The 22,225-nt window shown below is 33.8% G+C and overlaps 1 protein-coding gene across 1 annotated transcript in view; it reads right to left on the reverse strand.

Moving 5' to 3' along the window:
* Positions 1 to 22,225, reverse strand: part of LOC128672519 (neuropeptide SIFamide receptor-like) — a 121,683-nt gene that overhangs the window by 27,633 nt on the left and 71,825 nt on the right. The window contains exon 2 of the mRNA XM_053749734.1: positions 18,088 to 18,187. Coding sequence (XP_053605709.1) covers positions 18,088 to 18,187 — 100 coding nt within the window. The remainder of the gene's footprint in view (positions 1 to 18,087; positions 18,188 to 22,225) is intronic.

A 22,225-nucleotide genomic window follows, 5' to 3' on the forward strand; every position in this document is an offset into this window, starting at 1 on the left:
AATATCTACGACTAAATCGTAAGTATATTTTTAACATTATATTTAGGATTTAGCCTTTCAAATATCAGTCCATTTATGAAATATATAATGAAATGAAATATTATATTTGAATCTTTTGGTTATTTATTTAAAACTGATATTACGGTACGGTATCTTCTTACATTATAATAGGTAAAAAAATAATTTTAAAATATCAATATTAAATACCTGACAATCGCTGGCTTGATGACGTCATTGAAGTTATAAATAAATAAATAAATACATTAGGACAAATCACACAGATTGAGCTAGCCCCAAAGTAAGTTCGAGACTTGTGTTATTGTATACTAAATTCAACGATACTATATTTTATAACAAATACGTTATATAGATTAACATCCAAGACCCGGGTCAATCACAAAAAGATAGTTTTCCATCATGACCCGACAAACATTTTGTAAAGGTGCGAGCGAAGTGGAGAAGAAATAGTAAAATACGAAAACGATGAGAGTGAAAGAGAGCGAAAGACATTCTGGGAAAGACCAAAGTGTTATGGGTCTTGCTTGTATTAACCTTTGGGTTTACAAAAGTCACTGTCAAACTTGTATGTTGACACTAACTTTTGTAAGGCATACGTTCTCAATATAATGTACATATATCAAACACATAACTCCCAAAATGGCACTCTCAAGGCTCACAGAGTTATTAAACTAATTTGATATTTAACGCAGAGAGCTGTCACTTGCAGAGAGTAATTAAATGAAGTGTAGCAGCCATTACAGCGATTCTGGAGAATAGTTTCCTCGCGTATCATCGAGGTGAATGCTCGGCTAATGCTGTTTTTAACCAACTTTATGTATGGAAGTTTAACTGATGGGTTTCCGAAGTTCATAATGTTTTACATTGCTGAATTGCCTATATTCATCTTATCTTACGAATGTTACAAAATGTTGTATTTCGTATTATTGATTGAACTCTAAAATTACTGGAATGATATTGATGAAATTTTGCACAGAGTTAAACGTGACGTATCTTTTATGGTGATAAAACGCGAATGAAGTATTGGTGAGCAGCTAATATTGAACATACAGTTTAGTGTTATTATTATATCTATTTATTAATTCACGACCCGTAAGTAGTACATAACAAGAATATAGAAAATTAAATATGATAACATTATTTTCTCAAGATCGTGATTTACAAAATATTTTATAGGCTTAACAAAATGTTCGTCTTAATATTTGTATAAAACTCGAAAGGTCGACAGAATGTACTCGTATTAACAGCCTTCCATTTGCAAGAAGTTATTCCGAGAAAGATCTTAAAACAAGGCTTTGGAAAATGTTTTGTTTAGTCTCGTGATTCTCTCGGGATATGGATCTTAGATCCTCTACAAAATGTATTACCGTTATGCGGTGACTTCACTCGCGTATTTTTCTGAACAACATATTTTTGGAAATCTAAATGGATGCTAAGGGAAGTTTTTTCAGAGCAAGTGTGATTAGGATTACAATGCAATTCTTTGCAATTTTTCGATAAGACCCGTGCTAGAGGCTATTAATTTGCTAAAAACAATTACGTATGTTAAGTCAAGACAAATGAAAAAGAGAAGTATGTACCTTCGACTTTAATAAAATCGACTTTTACATGGTACTAAATTATTAAACTACAATTTCATCTTTCAATATTAAAAATGCATACGGCTTCCTTTTGTCGAAACATGTAAATAAAAATATGAGATGGATTTTGCAAATTGCTTAATCCGATGAATTTTTCACAGAAACCCTTCGCCCTTTTATAATACGCCGGACAGCACGGAGGGACAGTGCACTCATATTCAGTCAGTTCTAACACAATTCTCCTTATAGGGTATGTCTGCTGAATTTATAAAAAATCTTATATACAGAAGAACATAAAAAATGCAACTTGATACTTGTTTTTGTAAAATTTTGGTATCTATAAAATGTAGTGTTCCTTTTTTTACCAAAAGATTTATCTTCGAATTTATATGAAATATGAAAATTGAAATAAAATGAAAAATATTATAAATAACTTGAACTCCCCGATAGTGTACACAGCTACTAAAATCAATACCTATTTATATATTTTTTCTTATGAATCTACCCATAAGAAATGTACAAAAGCGATAACATCATAAGTATCTATATTTATCTATTAGCACTCTTGATTGCCTAATTAATTAAGTCATTGACTAGTGAAGGGTTCACGTAACAAGATCTGTGGGCAATGAGTCAATCGTTCATTCAAACCTTCACTCAACAAAGGTCATACTGCTCGCTACCGGTATACGCGTGAGAATATATGAATAAGAAACAAAAATGTTTATATTATTCCATTGCTTGATTTGAAAGATTTTTTTTAAATTGAATAAGTGGTAAACAGACAACTAATCAGTGATAAATTTAATTTTATTGCCTAATTAGTTGATTAATGGGGGATAATGTAGATAATTTCTCCCACGGGGCGCCATCTGCTGTCCGTCTCAGCAATTGGGGCTGAGGCCTGTGAAAAATAATCCTAATTTTTTGTCCAAATCTTCCAGGATTGATTGAAGTCAGGGGAAATTTTCACGATGAAGATTAAAGCAACAATCATAAAATCAAAAGGAATCAATGGAAATGAAATATATTTTACTTTTCTTTGGAATTATTATATACCTAGGTATTTACTAGGTGTGGACAGAAAATTACTAATAAAAAATCTCCGTTAGAAAATTTTTTACTGAATAAATTTTAAATTTATAACATGTTCATTTGAACAAAATATACTATGCTACTAACATTTTTCCCCACATTTCCATTTATAGTTTTGTGTTTTTACAAGACTACTACAATAAAAACGGCAGGTAAAAAATATATTTAGAATCATGTCTGAAATCGAAAATATTTCTATAAACAAGAATAAAAACGAAACTTGTTCTTTGTACAATTTGCCTTTTTCAATGTATGGCTTCAGGCACTTTTTTTAACCAATCAGAATTTGAATGGTACATACAGACACGAGTACACATCAAAGCAAAGTAATGAGGACCAAGCTTCATTCTTTTAGTTCATATTAAAATAGCATTGAATCACATTTTCATGATAATTTAAATCAATAAAGATTTATTTTTTTTAAATCCATCAATCCAATTTTATTTAAAAAAAAAACACTTTTCATTTAATGTTTAGGAAAAAACTGGTAAAGTATGTCAGTTTAAATAATCTGAGAATATTAATTCAAAATTAATCATTAATTGCAAACAATCAACTGAGTCGATCTCAGGTTGCATATTGCCAAAGAGACGAGATTTATTACAAGTACATAGGTCTACCTAGGTCGTATTGTAAGCACTATATAAGGGCTGATCAAGCCGATAGAAGACAGTCGTTAGCAACGTCGTATTCAGGACAAGCACCATGTTCAAACTGGTAGGGTTATCCTTTATTAATATTTATAATTACTTGGTGAATATTATTTATTAATATTTGCATAAAAAATATATTAATAAAGTGATGGTGACTTTGTAGATAATATTTCAATAATTTATTGCATAAAATCTTTTGAATTTTCACGGTAAACAAAATGATATTTCTCTTTAATATTTTTTGATCATAAAAGCTTTATAATAGATTTCAAAACAAAAAAACTTATTAATTAAGAATATATTATTGAATACACTTATCAAGCAATTTAAAATTCAAAAATTTCATTTCATTTAACAAAAGCCTAAAATTTTAGTAAATTACACAGAATTTAGTGATACATTACACAGTAACTGGGTACAATATACACTTAATATAATTTTGATCTTTTCATGTGTCTTTCACCCTTCCATTCCAGAAAAGTCTTTCAATATAATTTACACCACGTCCTACCTTTAATACGGCTTCTTCGGAAATTGAAATGGAATACCGATTTCCGATTTGAAGACGTATATTGAGCTTATCGATTAGAGAATACAATTTTTCTTTTCCGTTCAAAACGTGAAATACCTTTACTATTTTATTTCCTATTGTATGGTTTCATAAAAAGTTTTTCAAATCATCGTAACTTTAGCCATTGGCTTTTTCAGTGTAAGAACTTAATACCTAATATATCTCTAAAAAGTAATAATAATTATCTATACAAGACCTCTATATTTTGGCCATTTCCCCATGCAAGCCCCAAAGGACCCCGTTTATTAGATTTACTCTTGGGGACAAAATAATATGTTCCCTATTTTTATGCATACAATTTTATATCCTAATTTAACATGCCATACTTTAACTATGGCTTAATGATTTTTAAGCATAACGTTCTTACGCATAATGCTTTATGCATAACAATTTGAACCATTAATAACCTAACCCAACTTAAAAGTTAATTATGCCACATTTACGCCAAAAATCAATTATGCCTTAGAGCTATTATGTAAAATTGTACAATAGGACAAAATAATTTATGCGATAAAAAGTGGTCACTTTGGAACGTGCCCCATAATATTAGAACAACCGTTTCACAAAGTCCCTACATATGCGACGCATGGCCCCATGAGAAACGACTGAGCTAAGTGAAAGAATTCCTTGTGACAACATGATAATATTTATATAAAGGTGTTCCGGATTAACAATAGAAAAGAATTCACGTGTTAACTTGCGACATCCACACTAGGCTTAGCCTGTCTCGATGGGAGCCAATAGAAGGATACAACAAGCTATAGAAGTTGAACTAGGACATGAATCTTTTTCAGTTTCACAGTAAGTTTAGCAAAATAACAATATTTATAAAACCGCAATGTACCAATGTACAAAATTATTCATTTGAGTATTTTTTCTTAATTAAACAATAAACAAAACCCTATATAGCATAAAGCAAAACATACAGTTACAAACTTGAATATTAAATTATATGCGTAACGCGGCCATATCGCTGTGACCAAAGTCATCTAGATTTCCAAACTATAAAAATCTGCCTTTTGACTAAATTAATTTCCTCTAGATTTATTATCGTTAATGTTTAGCATTTCTTTTATCTATGGTTAGCACTGTGTGTTCAGCCGTCTCCATTTTGCCTTCGATTCGCGATATATCAACTCCTGAATAAACGTAGGCGCATACAGTTTGGGATTAAATTGATTTGCGTAAACATCTTGATGAGCTGTCGACTTAGATGCAAATGCACTAAAATTAAAAGATTTCAGATAAAGCATTACTTTAAAAAACTGAACTAATTACAATTTTAGATTTTTATATTTGTGATTTGTGTGATTTGTTGTGTGTGTGATTTCTAACCTAGAATAGGATAACTTCATATCCTCCAGTGGGTATCGTACTGGGCGACTTATAAAACTATTCAATATCATTCCCAAATAGGTCACAAAATCAGGGCCTAACCTATCTGAGCTGCGAATGCAACAAACGAGAATTAGAGAGAGATCATCACACACACGTACATTTCTATGTATATTATAAACTACTAGGAGCGTCCTGGGGCTTCGCTACCGTGGGAATTTCGGGATAAAAACCCTACCCTATGTACCCTATGTATTATTCGAGGTTATTTTCTACCCGTATACCAAATTTCATAATAATCAGTCGTGTAGATAATGCGTGAGGAGGTAACAAACAAACATACTTACATTCGCATTTATAATATTAGTGGGAAGTTGGGATTTTGCCGCCCGCAAATTTTCCAGGGGAAAATTTATTTTTCCGGGATGAATGGTGCACTATGTCCTTAGCCCTCCTTCCAACTACATGTATTCAAAAGTGCAAGAAGATTGGTTGACCAGAAAAAGCGCGAATAGCAAATAACAAACAAGTAAAAATCTCAATTTCGCATTTATAATATTAGTTGGCAAAGTAACTTGACTAATAAAAAGGTTTTGGAAAATGTCCCCAACTTTCATCGTCCTCAAAATAAATATCTCATTTTCATTATTAACGATTGAGATTGAAACTAAGAATGAGATGAAAATCTGAACCGCATTTAATAAGGTCATTTCAAATTAAGTACAAATATTTAAAGGTCGGTCCAATCAACAATACCGAATATATTTCAATGAGAGTATTGAAATCTACTTTATTATTAAAATATTTTGTTTACATATTTTCATATTTATTTTTTACGCTATGTTGGGAACAATTTTCTTACTTTTTGGCTGTTAGTGCCACATCCCCGAATGCAATCGGAAATACGAAATAAAAGAGAGAGAGGGATAAAATTAAATCTATATAATATTTATAAAATCATCATCACGCTTGCCTCTGAACCGAGAGCTCCCGGGTTCGATCCCCGGTCGAGTCATGATGGAAAATGATCTTTTTCTGATTAGCCAGGGTCTTGGATATTTATCTATTTGTGTATTTGTTATAATATATAGTATCGTTGAGTTAGTATTCCCTTAATACAAGTCTCGAGACTTACTTTGGCGCTAGCTCAATCTGCGTGATTTGTCCTAATATATTTATTTTTTATTTTATTTATTTATCATTTTTTCACAGACAATCTTCATTGCCTTGCTCGCCCTGGCGCACGCTGGTGTCATAGCCCCAGTGTACCCAGTGCCAGTGGCCCACCGCGTCGTGGCCCCGGTGGTGACCCACTCCGTCGTATCGCACGGCGTGGTCCATCCGGCCCCAGTCGTCGCTGCCCCACTGGTCCACGCCCCAGTGGTCCACGCTGCCCCAGTCGTCCCACTTGTTCGACATGCTCCAATCATTGCCGTACATCACTAAGTGACGTGTTATGCCAGCTCTACATTATCGCTGAACAGTTCACTAGACTTTGGCGGACTCAAAATACATGGCTGGTTTTTACTGCGTATAAATAATAGCTCTCATACAAACTACGCAATGTTATGGCATTCGTGTCGTCGCGTCTGTCCGAGTTCGGCGTTATTGTTTAGCAGGCATTACAATTGGATTTTTTGTGTAGTACCCGATGAATCTTCATTAAACAACGTCATGTACACTGGGCCTATTTGACCTCCCATCAAAACCTTAGTGCTCGCTGGATCTTTAAAAATTTATCTTTTTTACATAGGGTTTATAGAGGGTTTAGTAGGTATTTTCAAAGAAGAGGTCCTTTGGGCACATTTAAGTATATAAACACAAGTATAGTGTACATATAAGTATACATTAAAGTATGGAGAATTAGAGAATAGGCACTATAATTCCGGCCGATTTTCGAAAGTCCAGAGGGTACTAGACCAGTATATCGAGTGATCTTGTTTGGTATGTCAAGTGATTATGACAAATGTGTTTTCCCAAATCTTCACACTCATTAGGTACTCAAAGAAATATGAAAATATTTACCTAATTAGAATGTCATATTTCTTCTTCCCACACATTTTTTTTTACCTTCTTAGGTTTCTTGTGCCAACAGCTGGGCGTATTTTTGTTAGAATTTTGTAAGTGTGTTCCTTTGTAGATAGAAAATAAAAAATGTTTCACCAATATATGCCGTTTAACATAAAAATTTAACCTCTCAGAGAGACCGGTGCAAACCAAACTTTGACGTTAACTTTGACCTGCGGACCGCTGACGCCGTTTAGATATAATAGCGTACTGTTAGCGATTATCTGCGCAGATTAAAGTTAACGTTAAAATTGACTGGTGTAACCCACACCTTGTCCACCAGATCAATCTTTCCCTCACATCATAAGTATTTTTAAACCCTTTATTAAATGACAATAATAGCAACATTTAAACCGAAATGTGTAAGTAAATATAGAAGAGTAAAATAAAATAAAAAATGCGACATGAAAAACTAAATTCACTATACAATAAAATCAACGGCTTCATTCGTAGATATGTAAAGAAATACTGAGTCGCATATTTAGCATACAAATAGCACCGATAACAACAAAGGGTATATGGTTTTATCACATTGAATATCAAATCTTAAAGCATTGTATGTTTGAATTTTATTCGGAAAAACTTGAATAGAAAATTGTTACATATTGTACTGTTCTCATTGTCGTGATTTTCAATTTAATTTTTTGTTAATTTGCGTAACGATTTATAAATTACTAGCTGCGCTTCGGGGCTTCGCTCCCGTGGGAATTTCGGAATAAAAAGTACCCCATGTGTTATATTCTACCCGTGCACAACAACAACAAATTTCATAAAAATCCGTCCAGTTGATTTTGCGTGATAGAATAATAAATAAACATACATACACACATACATTCTCATAAACTTTCGCATATTAGTGTTACTATAAGATAGTGTTACTATAAAAGTTTAAAAAATATATATATGTATATATACTAAATACTACTTAATTCTAAATATATGTTGAATAGGAAGAATATAATAGATTAATTTAGGACCAGACTGCTTATAAAGAAAATCTTCACAATGACTTCAATAAAGCCATTATATCCATCAAAAGACACCTATTGTTCCTTAGGAAGTCTATATTCCTATCGTAAATGTGATATTAGAGTTTCATGTAGCATATAGGTATGTTTCATCTCACTACTAAAACTAAGATATCTGTCATCAAATAGAGTCGTTACTTTAAAAAAAAAAGATATATTTTTTATTATTTTTTAAATTTCAAAATCTAATCACACAAGAAAACCATACTGGCCAGTTCTAATTCAAACCACTCTCAGAAAAGAACAGGGGTGAATCAAGTAATTATGAAACAAAATAATGTGAGCTGAAAATAGCACGCGAAGTCAACGACACTTCCGCCGTAGTGCCAACAAAAACACGGCTGTTACACGGGCAATAAATTTCGTATGACGTACGGCCCTGCTCGCTGGAGATAATCTGCATAGACTATGTTCTAGTGGATTTAATACCGAAAGGGTTAGAGGACTCTGTTCTACTTGTGGAGTTTATAAATCATTCGAGTGAGATGAGTCGACGTGCAACGGGTGATTTTTGAACCCCTGACATTAAAAGACAGGTGCTATAAGTTTGACCGGTAAGTGTGTCTGTCGCTCTGTATTCGTGGCACCGTAGTAGCTCATCAACGATGCAGTTTTTTTTTTGATAGCTAATTTTTATGCGGTGGCTCTTGGATTTGTTTGATCAAAATCGGTTTAGCCGTTCAAAAGTTGTAGCGAAATGAATATTGAAAGTTGGGGTTTCTTTTTTAATTTGTCTAACGAATAAACTTGTATAACATTAGTAATGTGTAGGATTCGAACTTGGGACCTTTCGATCCACATGGTTGCTTAGGCGTCTTAACCATTACACTACCACCACTTTGATCTATCACCTAACAAATAATAAACTCGTCATACTAACTCACCTAAAAAAATCATGAAACATGTAACACTTCACATTTTAATAAAGCAGAGGCCTTCATCCAAGCTTTTATTAACCACTCAATCTGCGAAAGCCCTTGACGAGATGCATCGCTTCCAGGAGCCCTTTTTTGCCCAGAAACGGGATCAAGGATAACCCGATGGTCAGTATATAAACAGGGCTATTAATGAGCCTACAACAGTTAATGGCCGCGATTGAACTCAAGGCTTAATTTAATGTCTAAGAGCATATGGATCTGTTCAGTAACACTTGCTAGCAATAAAATTAGCATTGTACTTTTAATGCTGTATTTGCTTTTTTATGCTGGCTTTGATTTTTAGATAAATCAATGTGGTTTGTTGCGTGTGGTTTCCGCCCTATAATAGTACCACTTCATGTCCTCCCATGGATGCACAATAACAGCAACAGTAAACCATAAGAACATATAGATATAACATTGTGGTGCGATAAAGCGCACGGCAGTAAGTTTACATCGGATTTCATAATAAATTATCACTAGATATATACCAACGTCAGAATTAAATATTTTTAATCGGACATTAGCTTCAGAGTTGTCACAGTCTTTCGGAGTCGTCCTAAAATAACTTCCATGTTGAAAGTCACTTAAGCAGCAGATCAAATTCCAGCATAACCCTACATAATAAAGAGCCCATAACACCCCCAATATAAACCCTTTTTTATGAAACATGCAAACATCCTATCGGCAAGATGTTAATCTTTTACAACCCTGTTCCTTCGTCCTTCAGATCTCAAGATGGGATGTTTTGGTTGGCGTCCTAGGTGACTGACAAACCCAACAAAATAGAGGCCCGATTATTACGCAATTGAAGTTAATTTCAACAACTTTCTAAATTTATTTGAAGGTTTGTTGAGAACATGAAAATTAAAAATATTAGTTGTTGTTTAAGCGTTTATTTTAAAATTGTTCTTGCAATTTTCTCTTGCTAATGTGTGCTTGCAACTTGCAAATTATACAGTTAAAATTTATTTTGTGAGTTTAATTTATCTTGCAATGCAGTTCCAGCTACAACTTCCAGTTTACAAATATTATCAAAGCGCATATTATAGTCCATTTTCCTACAAGATGTTATACAGTTTTGCAATCACAGAAATGAAAAGTGAAAAAGTTTAAATCCACACTTCGAGACATTTTTTTTAATTGTAAATTTGTTTTAAACCTTCGAATAAATGGAGAATATTGTTGCAATAAATGTCGGTTACGTGAGAATCAGTCCGAACATAACACAGCAAAGGCATGCATATAACAAATATTTTCTTGTAGCCTATGTCATCGCCCATAATCACACATAACCACTTTTAGCAGAAGCATAGCACCGCGTCGAGTCGTGTATTAGGTATATCGTTGCTACTGGGACGCGGGGTTAGGTTAATCTTCTTCAGGCCTGTCCAAGGGTGCACTTATGCAAATTTTGTAATTCATTCTTTATGAGTTGTTGTTTTAAACAGGAAATTGGAAGGTATATTTTGAGTGCCTGCCAGTCATATGTTACACTTGATAAAAATGTGTTGTGTACATTATTAAAATAAATGCTTTCCAATTTTATATCGCATCGCTGTTTCAATTAATAAATCCAAGCACATTATAGTTTTTTTTAATTTTAATAACCAATCAAATTTATAATCATACCGAATGGGCAAAGTATATATAATGAAAGACTACTTACTATTTGTGTTTTTTTATAAGCCACAAAGCAACATTTAACATCTGCCACGTGTCTGTTAATAATCTCTCGTGATTGTCTTACGAGGTAACTAAGGTATATAAAACGTTAACTGATAATAGGAAACAACAGCATTCCCAAAGAGGTTTGACATCAGACAGATGGAAAAAATCTAAGCCAAATCTTCAAATTTTCATGTTTTTTTTTTCAATTTGATACGGACTGTCAAGGTCGCGAATGCGAGAATGAAGAGTACCTGAAGGCATACGTTATATCCATAAAGTCATATTATAAAGTCTGTCTCTCTAATCCGCTTTGACGGTTAAACCGCTGAATCGATTATGATGAAATTTGGTGTACATAGATAAAGACACCCCCGCTCAAACTTAGGTTACATTTTTCAAAAACGAATCCCTAAATGACTATATGGGTGTTGAAAGTTTGCATGAAAATTATGAAAACGCAGCCTATATTTGCCGTGAGCGGAGCCTCGGGTATCAGCCAGTAAACTCCCATAATTAAGATAAGTATGTCTATGGCGGAAATCACAGATAGGGAAATTGATGACGCAAGATACGATAACTCTCGCAGAAGAATAAGAAAGAATAAGAAATATTATATGTCTAAAAAAATTAATACCATGACGATTTCGACGCCATTTTTCTTAGAAATGTATACAAATTTTTTTTTAATGTTCGTAAACACTACACGAAAAAACCCGTCCTTGATCTAAGCGGGCCCCGCGGCGTCGTTCCGGAGTTGGAAACAATTGCTGCAAGGTCACAGGATCTCCATATGTCAGGACCGTGTTGGTACGTGCGTGTGGAGACATGCGGTGTCCTTCAAACAGGATATTATTTGTTGAACAGGGGTTAAAGGGCTCATTTTGGTTGAAACTAATGTGAGAATTAGATATAATGATCTAATATATCTTGGTTCTGATCTAATATAATAAGATCTATGTCTAATCTAATAATGAGTCGAGAAATTCAAATAGGAACCACTTCTTGTACAATTTTTCAATTCGTTTAGATTAGGGTTATAAAATTTGTAAGTATTCAGTAATAATTTAAATGTAAACTGCTATTAAAACTAATCTTATGTGTGTTTCTAGGGTCCTTCCTCAGCCGTTTAGCGTCGGAGTTTTTTTTCCTCTCCAGATAGTTTGCAGCATACTTAGTTATAAGACTAAATAATCTGAAAAGCGCTTTTTGAATTCCCTTCTGCCAGAACCCACATAAGTCCTTTATAATTTTCTGACTGAAATTCTATTAACAAAATTCTGACTACGTGTCTTGAGAAAAAAGCCACGACACCCTTCACGATTCTTCTTTCTTGTGAATAAATAGTTACAACATATTAATGTTTTATAGAATACAAGTTAGCGATTTGCTTTGAATGCAACAAACGAGAAAACTCACAGACTTGGTATTTACTTATAGTACCAAGTAAATATGTAAGTAGGTACAAAGACAATTTTTTCAAAACAAAATGATATTCAATGAAAACAAGCACGCTAGATGTAAGGTATGTGACATTGCGCCCTTCCGGGGTGTTAGGAAAACGATTGACGGCGAGGTCGAACTTTAGATATCCACGTGTTGTTATATAAACCTATTTACATAACACTTGTTGTGGAATTTCAAAATATAAGCTTTATTTTCTAGTTTATATAATGCCCAATGTGTGTAGTAGATTTTTTATTTGAATACTTTTGCATCTAGCAAAAATTAAGAAAAAATTAGTAAGTACTTCATATTCGACCAATTTCAGAAATTGAAGAAAAAAACAAAAACATGTTTTCTTTGTATGTGAATTCTTTGAATTTTATTATTACTTTCAAAAAATCATTTTCGTTGCAACGTCTCTACCTTATGTACCTTTTCAATATGCGTGTTATGTTCCAGTTCATCATCATGGCATGACCAGTTCATCATCATGATCAATTAATTTAGGAACTTTTTTCTTGTCGGTGGAGCATTTTCCATCTTATTCTGTCCTCAGCCAGCGTGAAGTCGCTGGCTGAGGACAGAATATATCTATCTATACGACACGAAGCAGAAGCGGTGGTGGTCTAATGGTTAAGACGTCCGCCTGTGGATCGAAAGGTCCCAGGTTCGAATCCTACTCGTGCCACATGAGTTTGTATACCATTTTGACTCATGTATAGTAGTTTTCATCTTCCATCACTTGCTTCCGGTGAAGGAAAACATCGTGAGGAAACCTGCACACTGGTTGATTCTTATTAACTTGTGTGTGAAATGGAGAAGGCAATGGCAAACCACTCCATTAATAATGCCAAGAAACTTGTTGTTTGTGTTTTGTTCCACATAATAACCACGACCCTCAGCCATGAGGAATACGACTATGAAGAAGATTCGACACGACCTCTGCCTTCTCTTTTATTTCATCTAGGAAGAGAGGAAGTGCTTCTTGGCTTTCCTTTTCCTCTTCTTGGTTCGATTTTTCCTTCAATCAGATATTTCATAAAGTTGTCATGTCGTCATGGCCGGTTCAAAGCCTTTGAAATGTACAAATTATATAATCTTAAGAAATATCTTATACATGTTTAAGAATCTTAAAGTTATTGCTGCTGGATTTTGAAAATTTTAATAAATATATTTCTTTTAGTGATTGAAGATGTACAAGAGTAATAGTAAAAGGCAAAGGCTATGCAAATCGTTCAGAATCTGTTACAAAGCATTTTTCTATCGCGGTTCTATTGGAATAAATATCTATGGAAACAATGAGTTTTATTCTACTAGTTTCATTTGTAAGTTTTATATTATACACTGTAACGTTGTGAACATAGATAAATAGAAACTTTAGAGTCACGTAAACAGTTGTAAATGAACTGTTTTGACACGTAACTGGCCATTCGTCTGAAGACCAATCAGTATTCCATTCACAATGTCTGCATCCCTCACCCAGGTCACGTAACGAAATCATACGATAATTACCTTTTCTGTTGACGCTGCTTAGCCACTCCTTACGCATCATTATTGATACAGAAATATGAAAGGATTATTCGTATGTCTGACATGGCAAATTTATTTTTATTGTATACGAGATCATTACATATTATGACAAGTAAATATATAAATAAATATATTAGGACAAATCACACAGATTGAGCTACCCAAATACTTTGGGGCTACCTAAAGTAAGTACGAGTCTTGTGTTATAGGATACTAACTCAACGATACTATATTTTATAACAAATACATATACATATAGATAAACATCCAAGATTGGCCCGGGCAATCAGAAAAAGATCATTTTCCATAATGACCTGACCGGGTATCGAACCCGGGAACCCTCTCGTTTCAGAGGCGAGTACTGTACCACTGCGCCACCGAGATCGTCAAAAGAAATCTGTTTATCTGGTGGGCACTAACGTCACATGTGCCCAGCCCAGGGCTGGCAGTAACTATCAAGAACGAATACTGTAACTTCGGTTCCATAGTTTACACTGCTGACTGATGTTAAGTATATTTTCCTGCCTACCAACGTATTGTCATCGAGTGCAAGAGGTGAAGGAAAAGTGTAGAGGAAATTGCACAAACAGAGCAAAAATAAACATTACAATTATTATTAACTAGCTTTTGCCCGCGGCTTCGCATGCGTGAATTTCACTTCGTAAAAGGAATCGAAGTAAAATTTCAGTTATTTTTCGTATTCTAAAACTGGTAAAATTTCTATATTCTTATTTCTTATTACGATTTCCGCTACGTGTCTCGTTCCGAAACTTGTCCTGTCCCGTTTCCTGCAAATTGTCCCATGTCTTTTCTCGCAACGTGCCCCATCCTATTTCCCGCTACGTGTCCCACTCCAGCTTCCTGTAACGCGCGCCGAACATTTCATGGACCTCTCTTCAAAAACAATAAATTTACGCATACGTTTCCACCCCTACATCATGAATTCCCCAAGAGATGCAATTTTCAAAATCGAAGTAATGTATTATTATTTTTTACCAACTACAAATTTAAGTCAAAAATTTCATGTGTTTCAAAAATGACGAAGTGTCATACAAAGTGGCAACCCCTATTTCACCCCCTTAGGGATCGAATTTCGAAATATCCTTTCTTAGCGGATGTTTCCTAGTCACAGTCTACCTTTCTGCCAAATTTCATCTGCTCATGAGCTCAGTAGTTTTCGAGATTTCGTGATACGTGAGTGAGTGTTTTTCGCTTTTTTATATATAGATAATTCTATACTTCAAATCTTTCTTTCACTGACTACCTGCCTGTCTCAATCTGACTCACAACCACGCTCAACACGTATGATATTCGGGAATTACGTTTAATCCTTTTGTTGCCCTACGACCTTCAGAAGGGAATGACTAATCACTGTTTTAGGCACAAACGTCGACAAGAGGCGCATATTTGCGAATTAATTTCAAGCACGTACCAAAATACTTTAATTTAGCGGCTGGTTCAAGCGAGAAGAAAAGTGTAAAATTTCAGACAAAAACTTGTTCAAATTTTGATAATTAAACTATCTTTGACATTCATTGTCTATCAAAGTTATAGAAAACTTTTGAAACTAATTAAGTTTTATAAATAATCTAGACCTAATTTCTACTACAAAAGCGAGTAGAAATGTTACATGTTTAAAAGTATATACACATTCATTCAGTCCATATAGTTCTATCGTTCAGTTCTGTCAGTAGACCTAAACGGAGAAAGTAATCCACTTGATTGAGATGGTCGATGAAAATTATTATACATGAGTCAGGTTGCTATACAAACTCGCCTGGCACAAGTTGGATTCTAAACTGGGACCTTTCGGTTCACATGCGACTATACGAGAGATGATAATAAAGAGAAAAGATTTGTATTTTTGTTTGAAATAGTGACAGATGAAACATTCACGAGTAATACAGGCTACTTTTTAGGGTGCCGTACCTCAAAAGGGTAATACGTAAGACCGTACTGATATAGGAAAATATCTGAAAATTGGTAATTTATAGTTACATAACAGAATATATATATATATATATATATATATATATATATATATATATATATATATATATATATATATATATATAGTTACATAAGCGAAGTCAGGACAGACCTCTAGTCGCTTATAAAATACACCAAACACACGCAGCCATATAATCACACGTATGATCCACAAAGGCTCGCAGTCTAACCAAACTGTTCGACACATCAAAGCTTCAGGATTCCAGATGATACCGCGCCAAAGGCATTCTATTTGGACGGCCGTCTAGAACTATCCGTCTGAATTGATGTGCTTCAGAAATTGTTTTGAAAAATCTAGGTCCTGATTAAGTAGTAAAAACTATTTTCATGTGTGTGTGATGTGCCACAGTAACTTAAAACCATATATAAATGTGATGAAATTATTTGAAAATTATGATTAATCTGTGATGATCGGAAATACAAAGTTATATGAGTATGTAAAAGGATATATTACTTACTCACTTATAACCCATGACAAACACAATTTCACATCTATAATTATAGTTCATATATTAAAAGTATGATTCTTATCAATATATTTAAAATATATTAGAACCAAAAAAAAGTAAGTCATGAAATTCTTTGCAGAAAATCCCCATGCACAACCATCAAATTCATCAGCCGAATAGACCAACATTTTTCAGGCTCATTGATAAATTTTTGGCACGCGACTACCAAGGACCCCATCGCATAATGGGCTAGTTATTATAAGTCTCATCACTAGCAGGTCAAGGATTCGGGTCCAGGTATTTTTGGGTCGCATTTTTTCGAGTGGCCTTCGAGGCCCTTTTGGCACATTCCGTCGGAACGCAACGACTATTGCATTCGCAGGGTTGGCAGGGACTCTCGTTGGTGATAGTTTATTTCTTGGTCTCAAGGTTTGTTTACTACAACATGCAAATTTTCTTACAGCAATCCAATATTAAAAGATTCTATTCTCCTTCATATATACTGAGAATCTTTATCTCCCATATAGTATTTAGTTATGCCATTTGCACAGAACTTTACATAAGTCTCTTATACTTAACGCGATATTTTCACGTGATTATAAATATGATGACACAAGTACAGCCTGTTGACAGCAATAGAAAAATAATTATCATTAGCAGATATTTCTATAAAAGCAATCAAGTGCACGAAGGGAGGGAAAATTTCTGACGTTATAAAAAAGAGAAATGTATGAAGCCAATTAATATATATATATATATATATATATATTTAATTGGCTTCATACATGTCAATAATATATATATATATATATATATATATTTATGCTCTAAAAATAATAAAACTTTTGGTTACTAGAATTGAGAAATACATTTACACTTTAAAAAATAAAATATGTTTTACCTAAGATTACTTAGAAAAATAATTTGACTTACGAATACACAAGAAAATTATATCCTATTTTGTAACTAAAAAAACCTACCTCAAAATTATAAAAAAACGTACCTAACTAACCTATCTATTGATTTAAAATCTTTTGTAAAGTGGCTTATATTGATTCAAAGAAAACCTGAATATTGAAGAAATCTTTGATGTAATATTTTATTTTGGCTTCGTTCTTTAGTTTTGTTTTAACAAAAGTTTCCATTGAGTATTCTAAGAAAAGTGTACGTGTTTCTAAATTAGTAAGATTATGTAATTAGAGAAAATGCGATCTAAAACTATCTATCGGTCTCCTTTCGTATGCACAAAACTTGTGGTAATAGAAATAAGATTATATTTCTAAGCCATACTACGAAATTCATAAACGAATTCCATTAAACTACCTAAGTGGAGCACGGAGACTAAATATTACGCCAAAACCTTATAGATTAGGCCTAATACACACAAAGTAACTTTGACATCTTAACAATAATGAAAAAATGAAATTATAACAACATTTCCGAGAATACTTCCGACCAAACTGAAATTAGACTCGATCACGAGCATAATATATATTTTTGTTATAAAATCTTGGCTAGACACAAAGTAATATTAGACAGACTGTAATCAGAGATTTACAACAAGTCATATTAATAACCATAGCAAGTATGACAATGGAAACAACAATTCAAAATGTATAACTATATCAAAACCACGATCATCCCAATGTCCGCTATCTAACTTCACCTTCATCCAATTGAATACGTGGCGTTGTAATAGTAATTAAATAAGAAAGCTGACCTGTCTAGAGAGACTGCGACGAGACTGTACACGGACGCAGCCACTGAGAGCCCCTGCACATACGGCACCGTCTTGCACATCAACCAGCCGAGCACCCAAGCTGCAACAAATGAAAAGCAATGCTTAGATCATACTCCAATGCTAATACTTCTATCCAAAGGTTGGCTGGGAGAAATTTGTTTTGCTATAGATCCGCTTTGCGCTCATTTATGTTTAAATATCAACTTATAAAGCTAGTTAGTCAATAAAGAGTTTATTTAGCTAATACTAAAATGCGAGACTTTCGCAGACTTCGTCTATCTGTAACGCTTTCATGCCTTAACCACTGAACTTAAAAAAAAAGATATATTTAGATTATAGTTAATTAGCCGAAGTAAAAACATAGGCTACCGCGAGCGGAGCTGTAGTCAACAGCTAGTATTGTCAAACTTACATAAACACAGCAACAAGTCTGTAAAAATCGTAGTAAATGGAATTCTAAGTAAAACAATATCTAACTTATTTTATTTTTTTATTTATTTTATTTCGGAAAAACAAACAGTTACATAATAGAGCTTAAGTATAATATACATAGTTGTAATAATATAAATAATTATGCAACCCACAGCGTTTTTCTCAGCTTAACAAGGAGGGAAAGTAATTAAAATATATTTATGATTCAGTGGATACTTATCCGGTTCTTATTTTCTAACTTGTGTTTTGTTGAAGCGGTGGTGGTGTAATAGTTAAGACGCCCGCCTGTGGGTCGAAAGGTCCCAGGTTCGAATCCTACTCGTGCCACATGAGTTTGTATAGTAGTTTTCATAGACCACCACTTGCTTCCGGTGAATTTCACACACAAGTTGAAATGGTTGATTATTAACTTGTGTGTGAAATGGAGAATGCAATGGCAAACCACTCCATTAATAATGCCAAGAAAGTTGTTGTGTGTGTTTCATTCCACGCAATGACCACAACCCTCAGCCATGGGGAATACGACTATGAAGAAGAAACTTTGTTTTCAAAATTACCTTGTTTGATTTTTAATGACAAGGACATTTAGGTTTGAAGGCAAAGGAGTAAGCAAGGATTAATTTATTGCACTATCACTTTGATAACACAAATAAGTAGGCAGGTAGTTACAAGAAGGTATTTTGAATTAAGAAACGTTTATCTTTGCCATCAAAATAATAATGGAATTTCTAAAATAATGCCAATAACATACATAACCCAGAAATTGAAGTAATTGAGTGTTAAAAATACTAATTTACAATGTCAGATACTACAGCTATATTACAATGCCACATCGGGCCAAATAAGAATAGCGCTCCTATCCTATGTAAGCAAAAATAATTTCTTTAATTATCTAGTTAATCTTCAACCCTCAAAAGAAACGCGAAACCCAAGCCCATACATCACGGGACATCTTTAAGCCATACCTGCCTGAGCAACAAGTGAGCTAGGTTACTAAATCAATATTTACTGACTGCGCAGAACTGGGTCAGGTCACTGTACTACCTGCGACCCTGTAGCCTTGCATTCCTATACCCATCTCTCTCCCACACACCGGAATTCCTATTCCAATATAACTCACTCTTCGCACGTGGCCTTGCCCCGACGAAAGCACCACAATACAAAAGTCGAAAATGACACAACTCGTCCAATTAAATTTCTATCGTATAACGTTTGTGATAAAGTTGTTATTACTTCAAAACTTCACTAGGAAGAGTTGCATTCAGATTTGGCTCTATCGATTTGGATTAGACGTCGGAATAATGAATATATGATTCGATTTTAATGATAGATAGTTTTGATTTTTGTTTTTCTTAACCTATATTCGTGCGCCTTGACCCGTCAGGCTTGCTTTGAATTACAAATATAGGTAGTCTTTCGTATTACAATAGTTTATACTCTAACCATAGAATTATAATTAATGAAATATGAGCTTTCATTGTTTTCAGGTATCTTTTGTGATGTTGACAATATAATTTTGATGAATATTTTATATATGTCAATTTTGTAATTAACAAGAAATACTTAATTACTATAGTCTGAACATGTTACTCGGGATAACAAAATGTATTGTAATACAAGTTGTACCTAACAATGGGTCAAGATGAAGGTCAAAAATATATGTTTTTAGGTAAGTATCCAATCACATTTGGTATTAAAATCGATTTTTAATCGGCTATAAGTATATGTACTCGTATTAGTACGTAATTTTTGTATTAAATTCAATTTGGATTGTTTATTTACTTCTTTCAGTGGAACATCTTGTTCAATGTTGATGTGTTTGGTTAATACTTACAAATGTACACATTGTTAAAAATCAATTTACAGCCTTAGAGATTACAAAAACAAATCTAATCGAATCGAATTGTTTGTTTTCAACAAGAAAAAGGGAAAGTTATGAAATTTAATACGAAATATTTGTGATAATTTTTATCGTAAAATTTCTATTACCATAATTTTGATGACTAAATTTTCCAAATTACGTAGTTCTATAAAATTGGCCATGATTATGATGAAAACTAAAACATATGATAAAACCTAAACAGCAATCGAAGGCAACAATGTCAAATTATCAGTGAATCTCACTAAATCAATCTTGAAATCGTGATCTCGCAACTTGTATGTTTGTTTGAAAGGTCACCGCTCATGAATCATAACTACATAAATAACCTTTACCTATTATTAACATATCTCGTAATGAGTTAAAAAATCAGGATTATTCCACTTCTAGGATAAGGCCTCTCCTTTTCTCTCCCATCAAATGGTTAATACAACAAAATTTATTCAACTAAATTATGAACCAAAACCAAATTATTCTAGGTAAAATCATGCATTGTAATAGTTAAGTCCGCCTGGACTCATGTCTCGTGAGTTTGTATACCAGTCTGATTCATATTTAGTAGTGTTCATCGACCACCACTTGCTTCCTATGAAGAAAAACATAATGAGGAAACCTGCACACTGGTTGACAGTTTAGTTCCCTGGTGTGTATGCGACTGTCTGCCACTACATGGAGGTAAGTAGTCCTAAAAGTAATGTCAGATGCCTTTATACGACTTGAATAAAATCTGATACCAGTGTTAGCAATAACAAACTCGATATGATGATGAGTTCATCCATTAAAACAATCCTTTATGACATCTAGCATTCAGCAAAGTTTAAACATTTTTAAACATTATTTCGAATATAGTTAGTAATAATCTATTTCTAACCCAAAGGGACAAAAGGCTGGCGGAAAAGTAGTCGAGTCTTTCCTCTCATCTTAGCGTTTTTCTGGCTGCACCACAGCTATTGTGCTTCGGAGCCCAGAGTCCAAATTCCTCCTCTTCGCATGGTATTCTGTATCCATAGTCGTTAGATGATTGTCACGCATATCCACGACGACAAAAAGTAAATATTTCTTGAATTTGCCCCTTTTGATAGGACAAGGCGGAAAAGGCGTATAGCTAATTTGCTGGTTTGCCCAAGAGATGGCTTACCACCTCTGATGGCACTCCTGGAGGGAGTCTGCTATGTCACCGCAAATGCACGAAAATATCTATTTCTGTTGGGAAAACTTTACTCTGACTGTGTCATTGTGATTTGCAACCATTAGATTAACTTATAAGTAAGACCAATTTTGTATACCTGACGGCGCAGCATGGCGCTATGGCTATGTATTCTAATATAAGACCTATTGTATGTAAACCCATGTCTGACATAAATAAACAATATGAATTATGAATTATGTCAATAAATTTCGGAAATGCTCGCAAACTAGCTGATAGTTTTAACTTTTAACCATACGAAGTGGAGGAGAAAATGTAGGAAAGTAGACTTTGGGCTCCGTCGCTTTGTGGCTGCGGAAGGAACCAGAAATGCGCTTAAATAAAAAGTTTATACTAAAGTGGGCGCTCGCTCAACTTGAATTCTGTAAATAAATTAGAGTTAAATCAATTAATTTCAATGGTCCGCCCAAACCGTTATTTGATAACTGAACTATTCGTTGGAACTTGGTAGATTATGTAACGGTTAATATCGACCAGTGTAAATAGAACTGAGATGTGTGCGCATTTGCGAAGTCAAATTATGCAGATAATGTATATAAAATATCACATTATAATTTTTTGCTTTGGTCCTGGTGTCAACCTATTTATACACGTAAGAC

This window comes from Plodia interpunctella, chromosome 9 (assembly GCF_027563975.2).
Source record: "Plodia interpunctella isolate USDA-ARS_2022_Savannah chromosome 9, ilPloInte3.2, whole genome shotgun sequence".
Taxonomy (NCBI): domain Eukaryota; kingdom Metazoa; phylum Arthropoda; class Insecta; order Lepidoptera; family Pyralidae; genus Plodia; species Plodia interpunctella.